The 24,290-nt window shown below is 39.1% G+C and overlaps 1 protein-coding gene and 2 pseudogenes across 2 annotated transcripts in view; 2 read left to right on the top strand and 1 right to left on the bottom strand.

Annotated features, from left to right (window-relative positions):
* LOC107684727 (solute carrier family 23 member 1-like) overlaps positions 1-3,596 on the top strand; it is a 9,013-nt pseudogene extending 5,417 nt beyond the window's left edge.
* Positions 3,597-7,143: 3,547 nt separating this feature from the next.
* LOC107684738 (uncharacterized) lies at positions 7,144-11,020 on the bottom strand (annotated as a pseudogene).
* A 2,900-nt stretch (positions 11,021-13,920) lies between these two features.
* Positions 13,921-24,290, top strand: part of ccnjl (cyclin J-like) — a 15,961-nt gene continuing 5,591 nt past the window's right edge. For both annotated transcript variants that reach the window (XR_001633883.1, XM_016481039.1), the window contains exons 1-3: positions 13,921-14,217; positions 14,798-14,895; positions 18,713-18,923. Coding sequence is in view for 1 of the 2 variants with exons in the window: in XM_016481039.1 (XP_016336525.1) it covers positions 14,818-14,895; positions 18,713-18,923 (289 nt within the window). In the remaining variant the exon portion in view is untranslated. The remainder of the gene's footprint in view (positions 14,218-14,797; positions 14,896-18,712; positions 18,924-24,290) is intronic.

Here is a 24,290-nt window from a genome sequence, read left to right as displayed (position 1 = left end):
CAATAAATATATGCATAATGAATCTTTCATAATGTCTACAATTCATGTGTTATAATGAGAGGATTCATGAGCACGCAAATTTCAGCACTGCATTGCTCAACGCTGCAAACACGTGTTATAGCCTAAATAGAAACTGCATACGCTTGCACCTGTTAATCGTTTATATTTATATTAGTTCATGTTGCTTTTGTGCAATAGATGAATAACAATTTCATCGTAATGTATAGAGACCTCGGCTTGTAACTATACTCTAATTACAATTTTGAAAATTATAACGCGTTAAATTACTCAGTTACTAAAAAAGTAATCAAATTACAGTAACGCGTTACTAAGTAATGCGTTACTGCCCAACACTGGTTATCTGTGAGTTTACAGATTGAAATGCTCACTTTCAAACATTTTGTCTTTAGTAATCGATTATCCTGATTTCAGTAGATCATCATGGCAATCATGATGCTATGGCTGGTTTGCTATATTCTCACCCTGACGGATGTGTTGCCGAACGACCCGAATCAATACGGCTACAAGGCTCGCACTGACGCCCGGGGTGATATTATGACCCAGGCACCATGGTTTTGTTTCCCCTATCCATGTAAGGACCTTGCTTGCTTCCTGTATCACACACACCTATGAGTTATAACAGCTTCTTTATCAGAAAATGTCACTTGTGGCTAATATCTAATCTAAGATAAAAAAAAAAATCACGGTTAAATGATTAGAAGTATGATTAGAGGGAAGGATATTGGTGGGTTAATGGCTGAACTCTTTCCAAATCAGATCATGATTTTGTGTGTGTCACAGGTCAGTGGGGTTTACCCACAGTGACGGTAGCAGGAGTGCTAGGAATGTTTAGTGCCACTCTAGCTGGTATTGTTGAGTCTATTGGAGACTATTACGCCTGTGCTTGTCTCTCTGAAGCTCCACCTCCTCCAGTTCATGCTATCAATAGGTAAAGACAATAAACTGTAGAAAACGACATGATTACTTCTTTAAGAGGATCATATCATGTGGAATCAGATTTGTTTTGCTTTTTTAAAATAATTCAGTGTACTGTAAATTTCAGAACTATTTGTAAAGCCTGACATGAAATAATGTTCAGAAAAATATATACATTTTATAATGGAACCGTTTATTAAACCTTAAGACAAAATATTTTTTAAAAAGTAACATTTGATATATCAGGCTTTTATGGCTCATATACTATGATATCAAAGAATATGGAGCTCACATTAGAGTAGGAAAAATCACCTCAGTTTTATTCAGAGGCCCAAACTGAGCAAAAATATGCAATTAGTGCAGTTGCTGATATTTGTATGGAAAGATGAAATTGTGATAGCTTGTGATGTAAATCTATGAAATCTGAATAATATAAAATGCATATAAATATCATTTGTTACTCTATAATTGTCTTATCAGGATGATATAGGGTGAATATATATAGTAATATATAGGATGAATGCTTAGTTTTATTGTGGTTTGAGAGAGATGAAAGAGACTATTGAGAGATCTACAAATAAACGTTTCACAAAACATGCTTTTTCTAAGAAATTATGTATGGATAATCAAGTAAACCTAAGCCTCAGTCCAGTAAGTGTTCGTCTTGCAAATAGACCGCAACCTGAAGGGTTAAAATCAGACAACAGAAGGCATATAGTATATTGTGCACAACAGGTTGTTCAGAGTTTTCACCATTTTATAATGTAGAGGCCTTAGTTAGCAAATGTGATACTGTAGGCTTTACAGGGTTAAAACTAAGTGGCAGTTACAGCCCGATGTTGTGACCTCACACAAATGATTGCATCAACACATGATCATCTGTGTTTATATGTAAACAGTTATTTAGAGAAACTTAGCCAAGAGGAAGTATGATAGATGCTATTTGTCCTAAACAACAGAGTAAACTGGTGAAGTCCTTTAAAGGTGCAGTAAGTGATTTCTGAGAAACACTGTTGGTATTTGAAATCACCAAAACAAACACGCCCCTACCCGAAAGGATCACACCCTTATCTTAATCCCAAATTCACGAACATGCTATGCAACACAGGCAACTCCCCCATCACGAAGTGTTTTTTGGTGCTCGGTCTGATCCACTTTCAACACCGTTTCTCAGAAATTGCTTACCACACCTTTAAAGATTGTACAGCTCTGCATATTCTTTTAGAAGAATCTCAACATTGCGACTGCAGATTGCTTTTAACAATATCTCTGATAATTTTAGTCTGATTTTGAGTTGCAGCAAAAACTACACTCTAAAAAATGCTGGGTTAAATATAACCCAGCATTTTTTAGAGTGTAGTTTTTGCTGCAACTCAAAATCAGACTAAAATTATCAGAGATATTGTTAAAAGCAATCTGCAGTCCAACCGCTGGGTCAAAACAACCCAATAGCTGGGTTTGTCCCTTATATTACCCAGCGCTGGGTTATATTTAACCCAGCATTTTTTAGATTGTAAACTCAAGTGGAAATCAATCTGTTTTCTTTCCTAGGGGGATCTTTACAGGGGGAGTGTGCTGTATCATAGCGGGGCTGCTGGGAACAGGAAATGGATCGACTTCTTCCAGTCCTAACACAGGGGTGCTTGGCATCACCAAGGTGAGGTAGTGGGAGCTCTTAGGCTCTGAGTGTATAACTTAAAGGCTATTAGAAAGCATTCAGTAAATGTAGTTCTAGTATCTATATTTGTGACATCTGATCAGAGTCATTCAGTGGAGCTGATAGCAGGTGCATACAGATACACTATTCACAACTCTCCTCTTGTCTCCTCAGTTGCTCTGTTTCCAGTGTCATTAATTTTGTGAATAGGTTTTGTGTCAAATGACAAGCAGTGGTTTCTCTGGTGTCTTGATTTCTCCTATAAGTGGGAAGTAGGAGGGTGATACAGTATGGAGCAGACATAATGCTTTTATTGGGAACTATTGGGAAGTTCACAGCCCTGTTTGCCTCCTTACCTGACCTTATCCTCGGAGGGATGTTCTGCACCTTGTTTGGGAACAAGCTTATTGGACCTATTTGTATTTGCAGAGTTTTGTTCCAGCTTTGTCCACAGGGTGTCAGTAAAGAGTCCAGAAACTCTGTAGTAACTTTAGATTTGCTCCATCTAAGTTAACGTCATGCCATGAATGAATTTTGTATTTTTGAACATTTGGTAACACTTAAGTTTAGGGACCAATTCTCACTATTAACTAGTTGCCTATTAGCATGCCTATTATTAACACATTGGCTGTTTATTAGACATACTTATAAAGCACTTATTCTGCATGACCATATTCTACATCTCTAATCCTAACAATTACCTTTCTAACTATTAATAAGCAGCAAATGAGGAGTTTATTGAGGCAGAAGTCATAGTTAATGGATTGTTAATAGTGGAATTGGACCTTAAAATAAAGTGTGACCTAACGTTTTTGTATGGGATCAGTCAATATTTAATTATATACACTACCATTGAAAATAGATATATTTTTAAAGACCTTTATTCAAAGATGTAATAAATGTATCAAAAGTGACAGATTTAGGGTTATTATGAATAAAATAAAATAGAAAAAAAATTATTTCAGCAAGATATAATTTCTCATATCCATTTCTTATAGTTTAACTTGATGTACTAAAATAACTAAAACGAAAGCTGAAATTAAATTAATAAAAACTATATAAACATGTTCAAAAACAACAACAAATTTATAAATAACAAAAACACAACAAAATTACTAAAACTAACTAAAATTCAAATGAAAGCTGAAAATATAACAATAAAATCTAATTCAAAATATTAACAAAAACTAATGATTCTAAAACTCAATGATACTAAATGGATAGATTTCTATTTAAAATAAACGCTGCTCTTTTGAACGTTCTGTTCATCATATAATCCGGAAAGAAATGTATTAAGGTTTCCACAAAATATTAAGCAGCACAACTGTTTTTAATATTGTTAATAACAAGAATTTATTATTATCAATGATTTCTGAAGGCTCATGTGACACTGAAGACTGGAGTAATGGCTGAAAATTAAAAATGCTGAAAATTCAGCTTTGCCATCACAGGAATAAATAACATTTTAAAATATTTTAAAGGAGAAAACAGTTATTTAAAATTTGAATAATGTTTCCATGTTTTCTACAAAACAAAACCGGAAATCGAGGGGTTATGACGTCATTGGCAGGCGACACAATGACATTATGGACACGGTCCGTGTCACTAGTTAAAATTGCTTATTTCTCTGGATTTAAACATTCTTCGAAACATTTGGGATAATGTAAGTACACAAGTCAGCAATATATATAACACTGTTCTAGTGGTTTTTGGATATTTTAATAAAAAAATCTTACATATTGTGCCTTTAAGTTATTTTGTATTAAAATATAACCTCAATGTCTTTCTGTCTGTCTAAAATATTTTTTGTCTTTAAGGTGTCAGTTTTGATTTATTGGCAACTCGTTACCAAAAAGTTCAAAAGGTTAGAAAAACATCATCATGTATTATGAACTAACAATTAACATTTTTTTGCAGCATTTATTAACCTAGGTTCATTTTAATTTAGAAAATAATTATTTATAATATAGAATTTTTCATTGTTAAATTCATGTCTATTCATTTAAAATCAACAAATGTTAATTTACAATGGTAATTTATACAACTTAAATATTGAAGTGTTAAAAATGTATTGGTATATGTAAAAATTAATATTAACCAAGATTAGTTGATGCTGTAAAAGTGCTGTTCATTGTCAGATTATGATAACTAACTTGTTAACTAATTTTGGTTACACTTTATTTTAAGGTGTCCTTGTTACAGTGTAAATACACAGTCCGTAACTTTTTTTGGTTAAAAATGATCCAAAATCAATATTTGAGCAAGTACATAACAAGCCAGTGTTCAAAACTATTGCCTTACTTTAGCCCGATTCACAACGGTTAACTTGTAATAATGTTTTCTAATTTGAGTGGTACGGGTAGGTTTTTGCAGGAAATTCGAGCATGGCACTGCGTCATTAGATCACGTCTGTAAACATAAAGAAGTTGTCCCGGCTACTAGACTATCGCATGTGAGGATCCTGCAGGTGACGGATCGTTTATAGCCTTTTCTCACAGCAGCCAGAATAATTAAATGTATCATTTTGATGGTGGATTTTAATCCATAAAGGATGTGTTTATGAAACACATTTTAATGAAATTAAATTATATTCCAGTTATAAATGTGCTTCTGATTACAGATAGCCTGGGATTACACAAGATTTGTATTTTAAAGACAACCAGTTCGAAGGGAGCATAATTTGCTTTTTGGGTTAAAATAATTTCTTAATATGAAATTCGAATAGTATGACAATTAGATTAGACTGTGCAGAAATTGAAATCTACACACTAATACACACTATACTCATAGTCACCAATGCTGATGTTGTTAACATTAATCATTTGAGAATAAAGTATAGCAATAATAATAATTTGAACGGTTTGATGTGATATGAGCTAACCGATCTTTAGATTTAATCACCATTGGTAGCGAGATTTATGGTAATGCTTTTTTCCTCAGTTGGTCAGAACAAACGTGGCAGACTTGTTACTTACTTGTTCAGATGGCAATATATGGTGAAAATTCTTATTTGGGTCATATTCCAAGACGTAGGCTAGAATCTGTGATTCTGAAGTACAGTGAATATCCACACCGGTGCAGTGACTGACTGCCACACGTACTCAGAACATTAGATTCATCCGCACTGGAGCCGCGCCGACTCGCAACCCACACAAGCTAGATAATTCCGCACACAGCTGCAATTCCAGGTTTTCAAACAGAGATGGCGACAAAGAGGCAAAACGTACGGACTGCAGCTTTAATTAACTACATGTACTTACTATATGATTAGGGTTAGGGTTTGGCTTAGGGTTACTTGCATGTAATTATGCATAATTAATTGTTATTATAATAGTAAGTACTTGTAACGTGTAACAAGGACACCTTAAAATAAAGTGTTATCCTAATTTTAACCGACCGAACCTTATTGTAAAGAATTACCAATTCATTCTTCATGACATTTAACATTATAAACAAACAGTAATGTTGCAATAAACATGCAAACTGAAACATTATGCAGTGCAGTGCAGTTCCATACAGCCCAGAGGGTTTGATTTACTGCAGTGTTTGGTCTAAAGCTAAATTGATTTAGCATCTTGCCAAAGGTTCAGCCCTGTTTAATCATCTTTATTGATTTTAAGGAAATATCTATACATTCTCATCCATTCTCTCACTGTCTTCACGTTTGACACCAGAACATTCGGTCCTGCGCCAATCGTATCAGTTATATATAGTCAATAAGCCATCCTGAATGGATTAAAGCAAAGGTCTCTCATGAACAAGTGTCAGGTGTCAGTAGGAGAACAATTAATTCATTTTTGGGGCAAATTCATTTTGAAACCAGTTCACATCAAAATTTTTGGTCACATTTTATTTCAAGGTCCAATTCCCATTATTAACTAACTATTAACTATGACTTTTGCCTCATTTTGCTACTTATTAATAGTTAGTAAGGGATGGGTAAGGGATCAAAAATGTGTTAGTAGTGAAAATTGGTCCTTAAAATAAAGTGTTACCAAATTTTTGAAGTTTAGTAAAAATGTTATTTAAGACACTAAAATTCAGTTTATTTAAGTTTACAAATATGAAAAAATAAAGTGTTGTCAGGAAGTGCTTAACTAAGCCACTGTTTACATGAAACAGAGCCATGGTTTTGCTCAAACTTCTGTTTAGTAAATATATACAATTTACAATAACAAAATCATGACCTTTGTCATACTTGCTAAACAAGCTCAAGACACAGGTCTCTTGGTGAGTCTCAATTGCCCATTCCAGAGGTTATCTGAGCCCCTCTCCCTTTAAGGCCCCTGCTCTGTTTATGTAGCCTGAATGTGTGAATGCATATGCATCTTACAACATTTCAACAGATATAATCAGTCTCACCCATGTCAGTTGCCAAGTCCAGAGGTAGCCTTTACGAAGTAAGGAGTGTTGAATGCAGTGCTAACTGAATACGCTTTCAGCTTTGACGCCTTGAGGCCAAGGCAGCAGATGGTCAACATGTTTCACTCATCCAGAAGCTTATACACAGCTCCTTTCCAGCACTTAATAGGCACTGGGTAATCTGATACTTTGGCATGACTCTTCTACTGTCTTCTACAGTCTATAGGTCCAGTCAGGTTTCATGGTTCTGGTGGTGAGAGCACCTGAGGATGTGATTGTACGTAAGGTAAGCATTGTGGGGTATACATGGGTGGGATGTGAACAGAGGCAAAGGATATGGCACAGGGTGTGGGCAAAACAGCACTGGGAAGTGTCTGCTGTGGCAATAGGACCTCAACATACTGGCAAGTTTCTGGGTCAAACAGCACCTTGCGCTGTGGCAGCTGAGGCATGTCCACATAGAAATAGCAGCCAGTTTCCGGGTCTAGCAACAGTTGGCGGGGGTTTTGTGCTGCTGCTACACTTCCTCCTGTTTCTGGATACAGCATACCTGTACCCCCAAGCCTGGCCTCTGCATTCATGGGAGCAACAAAGATTGTATTGTGTTGGCTTTCTGGAGAAGACATTTTCAGCCCTGCTTCCCCGTTCTGAGATTGACTGGTTGAGCCATATGTTGGATGGACTAGCATTTTTCCATCCTCACAGAGGGATCTCAGTAGGGGGGTATGACTGTTTGATGCAGAAGGCTGGTTGTAAAGAGATGTTTGAAACAAGACAGGCCCTTGAACATAGCCATGAACGGCTCCAATATGAGGAGAGATTGTCTGGTAACCCAGCGGATTGGGTTTGTAATAATATGAGGGAACCATGGGCGTTGAAGCAACCGTTAGGATGCAAGCAGACAGAGGTCCCACTGAACTCTGTGACCTGGGAGGAAGGCATGGGGTCTGGAGGCCATCACTAATTATCTTGCCATGGTCCTGTTGCTCAGAACTTGCTGTGGGTGGACAATATTGCAGTGCTACTGGGAAAAGTATATCTTTGTCAGAGCTGATGGTCATCTCATGCTCTGCCTTGTTCAAATCTTCTTTTGTAGGCTTTTCAGTAGAGGCCTCCTTTTTAGCTTGCAGTGCCAGGTCTGTCCTGTTAGTTGGTTTCAAGTTTGTATCACTGACTGGAACATCAGGTTTACCCATGCCAACTTGGCTATCCTGTGTCTCTGAGGGCTTTGACAAGGCACAACTGTTTGCCTTGGTTACACTAATTGGGCTGACCTTTGTAAATCCAACAGTATGACTTTTGCCATTTGATTCCACAGGAGGCATTACCTTAGTCAAGCATCCTCTTGGTGCAGAGTGATCTCTCCTTCTGTCCAGTGAAAGAGGTGGAGTGACTTTCTGTACCAGGGTTTTTTTATCTTGTCTGTATCCTTTTCCCTTTCCTTCACCCATGTTGTTGCTTAGATTGTGCATTGATGGCTGAAACAATGGAGCACTCCCATCTATTCCATGGGCTGATTCCCCTGTGCCCTTGAAGGACATGTTGTATGTGTTTTTCACTAGGGTTCTCATGTCTCTTACTACATGCACAGGGGCCATGGCTTTCAATTTGCCTTGGCTTTGCATACCTAGGATTGCAGACTGTCCTGGTGACTTGACTTCCTCTCTGCCACTCTCTTGCTCCTTTCCAACATTGCTCTCATCAGCTTGAGGCATTATATTATCTACTACGTTAGCTTCCAAATCAGAGATTAGGCATGCAATATTAGTAGAACTGAGTGTACTTTCCATAATGCCAGCCTGTTGCTCCTGCTTTTCCAGCACATTGGTTAGGGTCATATTGTGTTGTTTATGGATTCCTTGCCCTGTATGGCATTCTTCAGGTGTGGTTTTCATAGAAGCCTGTGTGCTGATGGCTACATTTGTTGCTGCACTCGAATTCCATGCTCTGCTCTTTGCTGAGTCACAGGATAGCTTCACACCAGGGCTCAGGTTAGGCAGCCGCAACATGTCCTCTCTTGGACTCAACTTCTCTGCTTTCTCATTCTCTGAAGGGGCGGTTATTTCAGTGCCACTGCCTTGAACTTCAGACCTGCCAATTGCACTTAAAAGAGGATTGAAGCCATGCTTGCTCAGTAGCTTGGACTGCATTTTAGAGTTAACACTGCAATGCTTTTGAACAGGGCTGCACTCTCTCTGGGCCTCCCTCTTAAGAGTAGCACTTTGATTTAGTTTAGTAGTTTCAGCAAATACGTCCTTGCCAGACAAATAGATGCATTCATCAGTGGTAGTAGTCCTGTTGTTCACTTTGATAGAAGCAAAAGCTTTATCAGAAACATCCAAGGTGCGAAGGTTCTGTTCATGTTGCATTTTTTTTGATAGGACATTTGTTATGATGCAGGAAGCCATCTGGGTTTTGCTGGAGGTTTCATCCAGGGAAAATGACTTCTGAAGCCTATGTTTTCGGACAGCCTGTACTGACCTTTGATCAGCCACATGGGACTCCTGGTTAAAAGCTGCAGGGGTGCTATGTTGACGCTGAAATATGTCCCGGGCACGCACAGGTGTGTTTGCAACCTGAAGACTTTGATTGTTGCTCTCTCTGGCATGTGCCTCTGTTGTGTCCCGTCTCTTCAGTTGGATTTGTCTTTTGGGCACAGTCTTTAAGCCTCGGTTTACTTCATCTGTGGTTTCCAATGCCACATCAACACACTCAAAGCTACTGGATTCTGAGCAAGCAGATGTGTTTTGAGTGTTTGAATACATCTGCATTTTAAAAGAGAGAACATCATCTGTCCAATTGTTGTGGTTTTCATCAGCAGAGGGCTGACTTGAGGGCCTACAGCTGAAAACATGCATGTAGTCAGTTTCAGAACAGGAAGCTCTTACCTGGGCCAGGTTAACAAGGCCCCCCACCTTACTGCTGGCCTCAGCAAGCTTTGTTCCCATGCTGGTTGATCCTCTGCTATTGCCTGTAGTGTGGCAGGGTTGCCAAGTGCTGCTACACAACGTGCAGTAGAGTGGTCTGGACTGCCAGACGCCTTGCCGGCTCTGCTTTTCCAACGTCCGAGTATCAGCGAGTCTCTGTAGCTGGTGTTGGTGCCTGGTTGCGGGGATACGCTCTGAATAACAGTGCGGTGGGATTCTTGACTCCTGCTTGCTGGCTATGAGTGTTGAGATGCAGTTTGCAGACGCTTTTCTATTTCTAGACCTGACTGACAGCTCAACCTGCTCCATTCTACAACTCACCCCGCTACCCTGGCCCTCCCCCTCCTTTTTCATATGACCCAGAATATGCCCGCCTCTCTCAAGCCTGCATTCTGCCCTGGGTGCACTCAAACATTCTTTGGGTCTTTGCTTTTGTGTCGCGTGGTCCTCTTTTGGCTCTGTGCTACCATGCTCCTGTTCCCTACCCTTGCTGTATTGATTTCTCCTAGGTGTTATCAAAATAGTGTTTGAAGTGAATATGGGTTCTGGGGAGCTGTGCTCTTCAGCGGTTCTAATGTTAGTATGAAATACAGTGCTGCTGCCTCCAAAATAATCCCTCGGTTTAACCGACGAATCTTTTCCTGATACATGAAGCTTGTTAGAATTATCCGTCTTTTGCACAGGGTTTCTAAAGGCTGCCTTTACAGACTGCAAATCCACATTTGCTGCTGTTGTACCTGACAGCAGATGTTTTGACTCAGATTCTAACACACTCTGAGATGATGAAGATTCATCCTGTTCACATTGGTACACATCAGGGAGCACTTCTGTACCCTTCTCTTCTTGTGTTTTGTAGTCTTGTGATAGTGTGAAAGGATCTTGAAGTGATGCCTTCCGTAGTAGTAGCACAACCTAAGAACTCAAATGTGCCACCTTCAGCAGGACGGTCTGTAGAGAGAGTGTGTGTTCTGTCCCCTAAAGCTTCACTGTACTCACTCAGAGAACAAAGAGCAGTGTAGTATGAACTTGCTGAGTCATCCGTGATATCATCAGTCTGCTCTAGCTCACTTTCCCCTTCATCTCTTTGTTGGAGAGGCAGACTGTTTTTTTCTTTGATAGATGCAGATGATTTAGACATTTCTCTTTAAAATGCCACTTCAAGAATTTCCTTCTGTGGTGTCTGAAACTTTCAGATGCAGTACTGGACGTTTTACACACTAGTGTGGAGTGGTTGTGCAGGTCAGACCTATATTGGAAGAATGGAAGTACAGAAATGTTTATGGTTCAGAAAATTAGATGTTACATCAAGCCCAGTGATGTCCAGTTTGACTGCTTAAAACGAAAAATAAAACGAATAAAGGGTCGTATTTTTAGATGATTAAAATTACAAAGCAAAGCCATATGCATGCACACTGTAAATCTAAAAATAATTTGTGTATTACAAAACAATTGTAAACACTTAATTGGTAGCAGCATCATGTTAAAAAATACTGATTGGAGTCTCATGCATTTGATTTGGGATGAAACGGGCTCATTTTTTCCATTGTGTTTGACTTAACAGTGTTTGTCAAAGGAAATACTATGCATTCTAGAGAGCCAGCTGCAGATCTTGTGCTTGACGCCATCTCACCCCCAATGTAAAAACTTCTCTCACCTGTTCCAAGCCACCCGAAGTCTTCTCCTTTTTGTTGAAACTCCTCTGAGGTGTTAAATCTGAGTAAGAAATCAAGGAAAAATGTCAAAGAATTGTGTCAACAAGTCAACAGACAAGATATCTATAAAAAGAAACGAGGGCAAGTGCCTTCTTTAAAAGTACACTAAGCTAGGGACTGCATAGGAGATTAATCAGACCTTATTTTTTGGCTGCTGAGGTCTTAATCAGGATATGTGGTCCAGGCCCAGTAGTAGCTAAGGTAGTGGTGTGGCAGTCAGCTTTGACAGCAGGTGCTAGTCTGGCTGTGCTGGAGCGTTCCCTTTGGAATCTAACTAGCATAGCCAGTGCAGTCACAGGGCCAGCTAAATATAGTTCCCCAGGCCCCATAACACTATCATCAGGGAGATAGGGCTGAAGTCTTCTTGTACGCTGTGGTAAGTATTGGGCCTTTAAACGGCCACTGCAAATAGAATGGTCACACTGGTTATGAGGGTATCATTTAATGGTGTAAATTGGTTCTTTTTTAAAGTAGGCATTAAAGGTATCACTATATCTTAATTAATTGTACATTGATCTGAACTTTGTTTGTGTGAAGTTAATTTTGATGTGAAATGTAGTTCTATCAAATAGTTAACTGGCGACTTAACTATGAGAGGAAGCACTGTTGTTCGAAAGCACAGCTGTTCGAGAGCAGATGTGCACTTCCTCTCAAGTGTTTGTTGTGCGTTGCCAGCCAACTCTGGGAGTTTCACTAAATTGGCCATGACATGGCCATGCAGGCCATGACAGCTATGGCATTTGACCCACTTGGTCTTGGCTGTGCCTGATGGTTTAATGACATGATATAGTGGGCAGCAAGGATAAAAGACAGCTTAATTTCACACCAGCGGTGCTCCAAAAGTTTATTATCCACATAGTAACACATACATCAAACCTGAGGGGACCACCGACACTGTGGTGTTAAATTGTGAGAACTGTATAGCATTACAGGGAGTTAAAAGCATTAACCTATAACATAACTCCATATTAGCATTTCACCCTGAAAACATGGTTACAGACTCTTCAAACATGGAAACAAGAGACATAATACATAATAACAGTGAAGATTTCCACATATCTCATTTATATTTACATTTATGCGTTTAGCAGACACTTCTCCAAAGCCTTAAAATAAAGGAACATACAGTAAGTGTCTGGTTTAATGGTTGTGAAGTGGTTAAGTACATCTCTCAAAAAATGTTCCATAGTAAACCAAATTTCACTAGTTACATACAGTAAATATCAAATTTGCATCCTCTCACAGAGTATAAAAATCGTTGTGTTTTATTTATTATTTTGGATGACACTTTAAAAATGGCATTAATAATCAGATTGGCCACATACTGTAGTACCTTAAGTATAGCTTAGCTAAACTGCTACTAATAAAACGACTAGATTTTCTGACTCTTTAACTTCATATCCTATTATAAGAAACTAAAGATCCTTTGATCAGGCATTGTTGTGGGCTATTCTATATAGTAGGCTACTATTTATTAGATTATGCATGAACTTCCCCTTATCCTGTACTGCAATTAGGCCTGGTTTCACAGACGGGGCTTAGGTTAAGCCATGATTAGGCCATAGTTCAATTAGGACACTTAAGTATATTTTATAAACATGCCTTAGAAAATAACATTACTCGTGTGCATCTTGAGACAAAACAATGGCACTGACATTTTAAGATATGTCAATGCAAATTTATTTCAGGTAAAACAGCCCAGACTTGCATTTTAGTCTAGGCCTTGTCTGTAAAACCCGGAGTTCGTTTTAAGCAGTATCTTCAGTGCTTAGGAATGCAGGGTCCACCTGCTGGCCAAATACAGGCAGAACATATCATAAAATAAAATTGGTCATTTATTTAACAAAACTAGGATTTAGTTTTAAATTACAAAACATTGGTATTGAGTGGGACCCATCTGTACAAGTTCAAACAGCATTATCGTGACAATCACTAATTCTTAATATCACAAATTAATTTAATCAATACCAATTACAATGCGTAATTATTTAAAAAGGGATAATTTATCAGATTTATATGATTAAATACGTAGTTGGATCTCACGCAATATTATTTTATTTGTTTATTTATTTATTTACATTCAATTATTAAACAATTTATTTAAAATGTGTTGTTCCTCGCTGTCCTCAACATCAAAATAACTTAAATCTCAGTAATCTCACCAAACCACCACATTTTACCTGTAGATTTAGATAATTGTTTTCTAATCAAATTTACATACACGCACTATCATTTATCAGCGTTTTAAATAAGTTGACGAATCGCAATTGTTTGATGCAACGCTCATGTTAATGTCCGCGCTGCGGACTCCTCCCCGTTTAGAGCGACCATGCAGCTCCGCACACCAACATCATTCAGAGCTGCTCCTCTCAGGCCGCTGGGGGAGCACACTACACGGGACGGCGAAAAAGTCAAAGGGGTTCAATTGGATACACACGCGGCGGTGTTTTGATAAAAAAAAAAAAAAAACAGCTGCACATTGAAACGAGTTTGATATTCACGGGAATAATTTCCCTTTATATGGGATTTGTTTCGAAAAGTACACACGCGCGTAGTTGAAGGATATAACTCCAGTATGCGGCAGTTTTGAAACAAAGGGGTCTGGAGCGCCGTTGTCTCAGTGGTAAGACGCGCAGTTGTTTTAATAAAGAGCGTTATAGTGTTTCCTATACTGTTGCATTTTCAGCTTCTGTTTTAGTTTGGATAGTCGTGGTCGATTAGCGCGTTTAAACCGAAACTACGCTGTATTTGTTCACAACTCTCATGTATACTTGATATCGCTGTAATAAGGTTCTCGTGGCGTGCCGCAGGGCTGGATGTGCTGCGCCGGTCACTTTCATTTCATACCGATTTATTTATTTATTTTTTAGAAATAAAGCGACCTCAAGATACGGAAGGTTTATCGCTAGACTATTTTGTTTAGGTAATTAGTTGAGTCTTACACAAATAAATAAGACAAAGTCGTGATTTTCGGCGAAGCGGCTGTTGTATTTCAGCGTGAGATGAACTGCTTGAACTTTGCCGGACGACTTCAAGATCACTAAATTTAGAAAAGAGTTTCCCACAGGCGCCCACTTATCTTATGTCTTAAGCACTGTGACATTTTCTCGCAAACAAATCTGAAATAGAAAGTAGTGTGGCAGAAGTGCTTAAACTGAACAACAATTGCTTCTTTCCCTCTCACACTCTTGTTTGTGTTGAAGGATTGGGGGCCCTTTTCTGGATGGGAAAGATGGAATCTGAGGGCCAGTGGTGGAAAAGCCAGCTTGCAGCGGACATCCATCAGGCTCTGCGAATTAAGGTGAGTTGTAATAAATAGCTTTGCATTCATCACAGGTTATCACGGTTCAGTTTTAAAACTTTTAATCCAAACGTCAACCTCCTGGTCACCAATGGCTCCATTGCCACACGTTGAACCAGGTTTGGTTTGGCTTGTCCAAGCGTTGATGGGGAAGTGTGAAATGTCACACAGCCCTCAGAAAACATCCTCTGATTGTGGCTTTCTGAAGGTTACTGGCCAACACATCGTCTAGTATTGTCTGCATTCATATTGTAAGCACAATTCCCTCATAAGAGTCCTACTGAATATCATGTACAACTAGAAATACCCAAGACCCTGTGCAAAGCCATTAAGGTCTTCTATGGTACAGCCTACTTTTATTTTACATGTATTTTAATCCTGTAACTACTTTATTTATTTTACTATATATATTCTTATATTTACTACTTACAAATTGTGTAAAAAAAAAAAAGTCTAAACCAGTGTACAGCTGCTATGTCATTATTGGTAAATTTGTTTCTTGAAACTGGACACACTTGTGTTGGAACTCTAGGAAGTGTCTTGCTAAACCATGTGAACTTTTGTTTCCTCACTGCTGAGTGAATTGCACCCATCAGACAGTGAGGTTTAAGTGCATTTATTTAGTGCATTCTGTTGTCTCTTTATTGTCCGTCCTGTTTATTGCGGGGTGTGCTCACATCCGGTTTGGAATGTGAACTGCTCTGTTTTTGTGTGTGTGTGTTTGTACTCGAGTTTGTCTGTTAGCTTGAGATTAACGGACTGGACAATCCTGCTGGGTTTATTCAGCACGTGTCAAGGAGTGGCAAAATGATGCATGTATCTGAATGTGGCTGGCATGAACTTTTTTTTGGCAAGTTATTCTCTTCACCACCTGGTTAGTCAGTTGTACTATGCGAAATCTAGCGATATGTAGGAGGACTAATGCAATGCAGATGCAGAGTGGTTCAGCTGTTTGTGGAGATCAGAGGTTTGGTGTTGGTGGACTTTTAGACAGAACAATCTCTCTCTGTTCACCAACATGAAATATTCAGTTAATGTTGTGCAGAAATGTTTAGCTGATGTAAATCTTTGCACAGATAGGCTATAGTTTAATTTGTTTTGTGTGGGAGCTTGGCTGACTTCACCTCCTACTACGTCAGTACCGAAACCTAAGGGTCTTTGCAATTAATTGAAATCTTTGAGGTTAATTAGCAGTCTTTTAATTTGGTTTATACATTTAGTTTGTCTTAAGCAAGCTAAATGACAATATTCAAGCAAGTCTATTTCCTCTTTTTTGTGTGATGTTCAAGTGCCAATTCCCATTTTATCTTGTGTGAAACCCACAAAAATGTAAAACCACAAAGGGTTGCTGAGCAAGTTTTATTTCCTCTAGCTTTACTATTTATGCTATACTATTTATAGATGTTTTGGAAAATCTTGTTCTCTTGAAAAAGGTTTGCATCAAGTTATACAGTTGACAAACTGATCAGCCATTCAAATACAGCAGCAGCTGTAGGGCTGTTTAAATTGCGGGCAGGCCCCACAAAAGGGCTCTTTGAGAGGGTCAAATCCCAGCCTCTCACCCCACAGGGGACAGATGGCTGCGAGACATGATGGCTAGGCCTGTAAAGGACCCAGCGCTCTCCTTAACAGTCACTATAAAGCAGCACACTCTGCCTGTAGGACTCATGTCTGGAAAGAGTTTGACAATTTAGCTGCTTATTAAGCGTGACTGGAGCTTTTTCAGGGTATGTTTGAGTTGTAATTTCTGCGCAGTTGGTGTTGGATTAAATTGAGAACGTCTCTGGTTTAGTTGGTTACAGAGAGTGCTGACAAAAGGCAATTACTTTAATGGGCCTCATTCATGAAAAATTGTTAAAGGGGTGGTTCACTGGTTTTTTTTCTAGGCTTGATTGTGTTTATGGGGTGCAGTCTAACATGTGTTAATGCTTCGTTTTAAAAAAAAACGCCTTATTTTTCACATAATTTACCTTTATTCCACACCTCTCTGTCCCTTCTCTGAGAAACGCGCTGATCAATTTCCTGCTTTTATGAAGCCCCTCCCTCAGAAATAGGCGATGGGCTCTGATTGGTTAGCTAGCCCAGTGTGTTGTGATTGGCTAAACCGCCTCTAGTGCACGTCTAATCGTCCCGCCCCTCACCTCAGTGGCATGTGCTCCGGTCGTATTGTAAACAAAGGCGTCTTTAATATCGCTTATCAGTTTGAGCCCGATTGAGAAGCAGAGGATATTATTGAAGAGGATCATGCAGAACCTGTGCAAGCACGGCTTTTAATGGTAGGCCTATGTTTTTTTTTTTTTGTTGTTGTTGTCTCATACTTTTAGATACGCTGTTATTTGTAAATGCTACTGCTTATGTTAGCTTTTAATATACAGTTTTATCCTGATTAAAGCTTTAATACAGTACGGGCAACTGCACGCCCCGTCCATGTTTAATGCTTCTCATAGCTATGTGAAAATAAGTATATAATTGTAACAGTTCATTGCTGAGCTGAATGAGAGAGCGAGAGCATGTGCGTGTGCAGAGCAGGGGGACGCGAGGAACAGTATTAAGAACCGCTATCTCCATCACCTGTGGGATTTCACATTGAGCAGCATTAACTACACCGAGCCGTTGTTCACTGAGGAGCTGCGCAAAAAATCGTGCGAATATGAACGTGGTTTTGCGCAGCTCTTTAAAATTAATAACTCACACAAAAACTACTGTTCTCTCTTAGGCTACGTTTACATGACAACGATGTAGCCAAAAACTGAAAAGTTTTTCCCTTGCGTTTTTAAAAAGTTTCACGTATACACACATCTGTGAAAACGGCCAAAAACGCTGTATTACGTATGCCAGGCCAGTAGTTGGCGCTGTCACCTTGTTAGTAAACAGTACCTGTAGGGAAGTGATGATTATATGTTGTATATGATGCTTCTCCGCTGTTGGTTGTAATATTGGTGAAGTAAATCCACACTTTGCTGAAGAAGTGTTAGCAAACTCTTGAGCAGCAACAACAGTACCATACTCCACCATTGTTGTGTATGTTTGTTCGCGCTTGCCTTTAAAATCGACACGTACTGCGCATGTCTACATTCCTAACACGTACTACACACGCGCATTACGTCACCGTTTTCAAAGATTCCCGTTTTGGGTGTACACGGAAACGATAACGGTGCCAATTTCAAAAACTTGCACTTTGAAACCCGATTTCAAAAGTGTGTTTTCAGTCCCCAAAACACCGTTGTCGTGTAATCGAACAGGCAAAACGCATAAAAAGTTTCCCGTTTTTGGCTGAAAATGTTGTCGTGTAAACGGCCCCTTATTCTCATCAAGGTTGCATTTATTTAGTCAAAATGATTAAATCCCTAACATATTGGGATGAAATATTTTAAATATAATATAATTTTAAAATACATGTAATGCTACATTTTCTATTTGAATATAATTTAAAACAGAATTTATTTCTGTGATGGTGAAGCTGAACTTTCAGCAGCTATCACATATCCTTCAGTGTCACGTGATTCTTCTAAAATAATTCTAATATGCTGATTTGATGCTCAAGACATTTCTTATATTATCGTTGTTAAAAATGGTTGTGTTTCTAATACTTTTGTGAAAATTGTGAAACATTTCGGGATTATTCGATTAATAGAAAGTTCAAAACAACAACATTTATTATAGATATCTTTTGTAACATTATGAATGTCTTTACTGTCACTTTTAATAGATTTAATGCTTCCTTGCTGAACACCATGATATTTTTTGTAATGTACCATGGTCCAAATATTATATATACTATTTTACAAAAAAAAACATACCATCCTTTTCTCCTTAGGAGCTGAAGTTGCCAACGTACCAGGCCCAGTCTCCACAGATTGGGATGCGGCGGTACTTTGCCGACCTGCTTGCTGTTCTCAGTAACCGATACCAGCTGTGCCCTACAGCACGTCACCTGGCCATCTACCTGCTCGACCTGTTTATGGACCACTATGATGTAGCGGTGCGGCAGCTGTACGTCATCGCCCTTTCCTGCCTCCTCCTGGCCAGTAAGTTATTTGCTGCTTTTATGTGACTGTGATGCTGGTGTTTGATTCCTTTTACCTGTACCTGATCAGGCAGTAAACTCATTGCAGGTTCCATGAAATAAATTTGAACTGACGAAATTTCTTTTTTAGATGACTTCAGGTGCTCGTATTGAACAGAGTCTGATTCTCTGCTAGGGCTGTGCGATATGGACAAAAAAAAACCTATTGTGATTTCTTTGATCAATTTTGCGATTTCGATTTTAACTGTTGACTGTGAAACAGTAGACTTTTAATTATATGCATTTATGGTGTAATGACTAAATTTCTGTGTCAATCCATGTTAATTTTTACCGCGAATAATGCACTGTCACTTTAATTCAGCGCGTGCAGCACAGCAAAAATAGATTCCGTGCGGAAACGATCGCAGCATGCCTGCTGCAGACGCACCGCTCCTGGAGCGCACTGCCAGACCGCAATTGCGTGCAGTGTGAACGCTCTGATCCGTTAGCATGGGCGCGGAAAAAATACGCACCACAGAGGTGTGTGAACCTGGCGTTACGTTTGTATGCCCGCCCGGTCTGTTCTGTTCTCATGCTCCATTTAGGCGCGCTGCATTCTGATTGGATCGGATAGCATACTGCGGGGTCGGGGGCGCGGAAAAATCGTGCTATAAAGCGATTTAGAAATCGCGCAAGCTCAAATCGCCATTTTATGACGATTTCGATTAATCGCACAGCCCTATTCTCTGCACTAGCTGGCTGCTGTATTGTGCTGTGTGCAGAAGAGGCCACGGCCTCCGCTCGCCTCAAGACCCCTGAGTCAGTCTCCAAAGCAACCTATCCAACGCACAATCAGAGAGTTTGGCATTGCAGAGCAAGTTACAGCTGCTCCGGCATGTTGCAAGTCTAGCCGTCAGTTTCAGGTGGATTGCAAAAGCATTATGCAGCAGAAGGAGTGAGACAATCTTGCAGTGATGCAGAAGTGTCGCCTGATGTCTCCAGTAGATTTATAGTGCAGGAAACAAGGAAGTCTGACTCATAATATATCTGTGCTGTGTACTGTGGCAGGACATGTTATCAGTGGTGGCACGTCTGCTTGCACACAAACAAAGCGAGAGAGATAAGATAGAGGGGGTGACTTGTGTTGCCATGTGGTGGTGTTTTTCACAGATTAAAATCTGGAGCCCTGATTATGTCAACCAAAATGACAGTTAATTCAGAGTGCTTCCTGCATCTGCACCTGTACAATACTGACCAAAAGGTTGTCTTTATGGCGTCTCTCGTTCTTCTGACCCTCATTTTGGCCGCCTCTTGATTGGGGGAGGGTTGTTTTGCGCTGGCCGGCAATTGGCAGTGTTCAGGCATTAATTAATTGCTTTCGACTGAATGAATAATGGCTTCGCTCATGTTCCTAGTTAAAATATCCCTCCCTTTCCCCAAGTCATTGATTCAGGCGGCTGCGGCCATTGTTGGGTTTCTCTAAGAGTCGCCTGCAGTCAATGTGTGAGGGGCAGGACTGGACTCTGCGCTTAAAGCTGAGAAAGCATAGGAAAGTTTCCATTCAGACCTAGATTTATGACAAATGGTAGGGAGCTGCCGTGTTTGCACAGAACAACCTGGTTTGTGATTTCATATTATTAAAAAAATCCCATCTTAATATTCAGTTTAACCCTTGTGTTGTTTTCCAGTCATTTTGAAAAATTAGCATTTTTCCTGAAAATACTAATGTCATCGTATTGGACTAAAACTTACTGACTTTGCTCACACAGTGTTTAACAATTTCCACAAAAAAAAAAAAATATATATATACAGTGGTGTGAAAAAGTTTTATATATATATAATTTTTTGTACTATTTTCCCCCACCTGGTTACAAATAAAATATGCCTACAAAAATTGCTTATATATTTTTTTATTTTGCCAAATATTGGATTCAATTTTGTGTCAAATTCTTTTCTTTCAGTTATCACAGGTTTTGTATTTATTTTTGGAACTGATTGATCATAGGCCTGAGCTTATGCACCTCCATTTTTGAGTGAGAATTTCCAAAATGATACATTTTCCACAAATGATGCCTTTTTCACTCAAAAACTGAGGTGCATAAGCTCATATGAGTGGGGGCTATGAGAAGTCAGTTCCAAAAAGAAATGCAAAACCTTTGCTAATCAAAAGAAAACAAGTTAACAAAAAGATTGAATCTGAGTTTTGGTGATTAATATAGCATACTGAGAGATTTACAAGCAATCAGTCATTTCTGGCCAGGAACACCAAATTAGGTGAAGGATTTTCAGCTCAGTACAGTGTTATTGTTAACTAAAACTATTAAAAAATGTTTTAATTGAAATGAAGCTCATAAAATATAAATATTAGATGGAAAAAAATAGAAATGCAGCCTTATTAAAATTACTAAAACGAAAATTGAAATTAATATGAACTAAAGCCAAATAGAAATATTAAAAACTAATAGAAACGACAAAAACAACAAAAAATACTTAAACGAAACATGAAAATTAGGTGAAAACTTAAAATATAGACATAACAGCTAATTGAAGATAAATAAATACTGTAATAGTAATACTAAAATAACACTGCTGCCCAAATAAAGCTCATTTACTTCGGTTTAAGCTTTATTTAAGCTTGTGTAATTTGAAGCCAGACCATAACCCCGTATTAACACAGGAGGATCATCTTGAAGGCTGAGTCGGCAGAAATTGCGCCGTGCCAAGATTTCAGCTGAGGTCAACGTTAAAAACTAGCTGAGTGAAAACATTACTGTTCTGAAACTGTACTGTAGCTGATACCGTTCAGGGATGAATGATGGCTGAATGCAGCTTGAGGATATGCATGGATGAACACTTGAGCTTGATGTTATCAGTGCAATTAGCCCCAAACACCCACCCGCTCTCATTCTTTTAGCTGAAAACTTTTGGAGGAGAGGGCGTGATATCAGGCTCATTTCCTCTCCTGAGCTGGGGTGATGGGGGTTTGTTATGGTAACCAATTTGATGCACGATGCATGTCGTGAAACTAGTTTTTCTTAATCAAATCTGATTTATTAGCAGTATGTTTTCTGCATTTTGAAGGAATGACGAAAACAAGATGAGGTGAAACCCTAATCCTGTGGTACTTTTCCATTTTCAGCAAGAAGCCCTGTTGAAATGGTATATCTGTCCCATAGCTAATGGGGCTGCAGCTCTCCTTTTTGACGAAACGGTGTAGAATAGCATGTCAAATGCAGGCTGGCCCTCTCCTCAGAAGGATGAGGGAGGGATGGGGCCCTGGAGGGGCATGTTTGAACTGAAACACTCAGCAGGGTTCCTGATATTCAGATTAGTGTGACAGATGCCCCCTGTGGTTTGATGCTAATGAAAAGAATTTGTACACCCCAGATAATTAAGAAAAGACACTGCGCTGTGCAGTGGCTTTTGTGTCAGCTGGGCATTTTTGACCATGAAGGTCTACCAGTGTTCCCTGTTCTTCTGCTGAATCTACAGTAATGTGACAAAAGAAATTGCATTTGAGTTTGAATTGAATGTGATGTCAAAGACAATATAGGCAACACGTTTCTATGCTTTGTCTTTGTTGGCGGCACACAAAAACACGTTGAGTTCAAACAGTGCAGCCCAATACATGAACAAAGGACTAATGGGTTTTGGGTTTGCAGTCTGACTGGATCACACATAATTGCAATTTAATTTGGTGACAGTTGTGGCAGGAGTAGTATACATGTAGTATAATTACATAAAATATATACAGTACAAAATATTGCATAATTATACTGAAATATCATGATAATGTAATAATAAGGTCATTTATAATGTGTTTTAAACTTCATGTTTGTCTCTTTAACTTTGCATAAATATTTTCTTTATTATATGAAGTTAGGGATGTAACGATTAACCGCGAGCCGGTTGAAAATTGATTCAATTGTCCTGTGATCTATGTATATACGCTGTTGAGAATCTAGAGCCGGTGTGAAAATTGTGTTTTAAGAGTTCATTTTCTGAAAGTCCACTGAACCAAAAGTGAAGAAATCTAGGGTTACTCTCAAGGGTTACTTCAAGTAAATATTTTAGGTCATAGAGGTTTGTCTGGGTGTACACCTGGTGTAACAAATTACTAAATCTGTGAGAGCGTTTATTGAATTAGCATCTGACTCTTGTAATGACTGGGTGTTTATGTCAGCTTGTAGTAGTTAAGATGCACATTTACAACAGGGGTTTTGTTATAATAAATGGTAAAGTATTATTAAAATAGTGTATTAAAAAAATGTACATGTCCATAGAATATATGTGCAAGTATATGAAACTCAGTGTCGTGACGTAAAGACCTGATAGTGCTTGCGTTTCATTTAAGAGGAATGAGTTTATTGAAAGTCTCGAGGAATGAATGTGTGACCTTGGTTTCTCTTCGCTGTTTGGACTGTTTCTCCTCCATGCCTGCAAGTGATCTAAGGGGGACTGTGAGCGCTCAAGCATGAGCTGCAGAAGTCAAAGGTCGTGGGGCCCTTATTGTTGGAGCATTAGACTGCGGGGGAAGCGATTCTGCGGAGCCTTGGACTTTGGGGAAAAGATATTAACACCTAGCACCTAGAGTCAGGAAGGGAAAACGAAGAGAACAAAGGAGTTCTGCAGAGAAGGGCTAATTCACTGTGAGGCAGCTGTGCTCTCTCATTACAGGAATTCACAAAATGCCTCACCTTAATGATGTCAATGCAAATCCTTTTAAAGAAACCCAAGTATGTGAGTGAAGCACAGTGATGCATGGTTCTTAGATCAAGAATGTCTTAGATCTTAGTGATATCTGATAACGGGAGATTCTTTAACGAGGAAAAAAAAAAGCTATAAAAGGTCCTTGCTTTCATCCATTGCACGTCATGAATCTGCATCAAGATATCTCTGATGTGATGTCTGGAATACCAGCAGGATAATCCATGCATTCATATTTTAACATTGTAATTGAAACAAAGCATTTAACGTCAAACAAATTAAATGCTTAAAGGGGTCATGTGATGCGATTTCAATTTTTCCTTTCTCTTTGGAGTGTTACAAGCTCTTGGTGCATAAAGAAGATCTGTAAAGTTGCAAAGACTAAAGTCTCAAATCCAAAGAGATATTCTTTATAAAAGATAAGAGTCAGCCACGCCTACCTAAAACGGCTCGTTCTAACACGCCCCCACATACCTACGTCACTATCTGGGAAGATTTGCATAACGCCGCCCAAATGTTCACGCAAGGCAGGCGTAACTTTTATTCTCGCTGTAGTATTGTTGCCGCCGCCGCCATGTCGTGAAGGCACTGTGTGCTTCCTTGTGAAAGCGAAACTACGTTGTTTGGCCTTACAAAAGAGGACGATATCGCTTCGTCATGCCTGGAGCTGATCTGTGCTGGT

The sequence above is a fragment of the Sinocyclocheilus anshuiensis genome, unplaced genomic scaffold, assembly GCF_001515605.1.
Source record: "Sinocyclocheilus anshuiensis isolate Anshui unplaced genomic scaffold, SAMN03320099.WGS_v1.1 scaffold509, whole genome shotgun sequence".
Lineage (NCBI taxonomy): Eukaryota > Metazoa > Chordata > Actinopteri > Cypriniformes > Cyprinidae > Sinocyclocheilus > Sinocyclocheilus anshuiensis.
The sequence above is the reverse complement of the archived record's forward strand: the minus strand, read 5'-3'. Positions and strand labels throughout refer to the sequence as shown.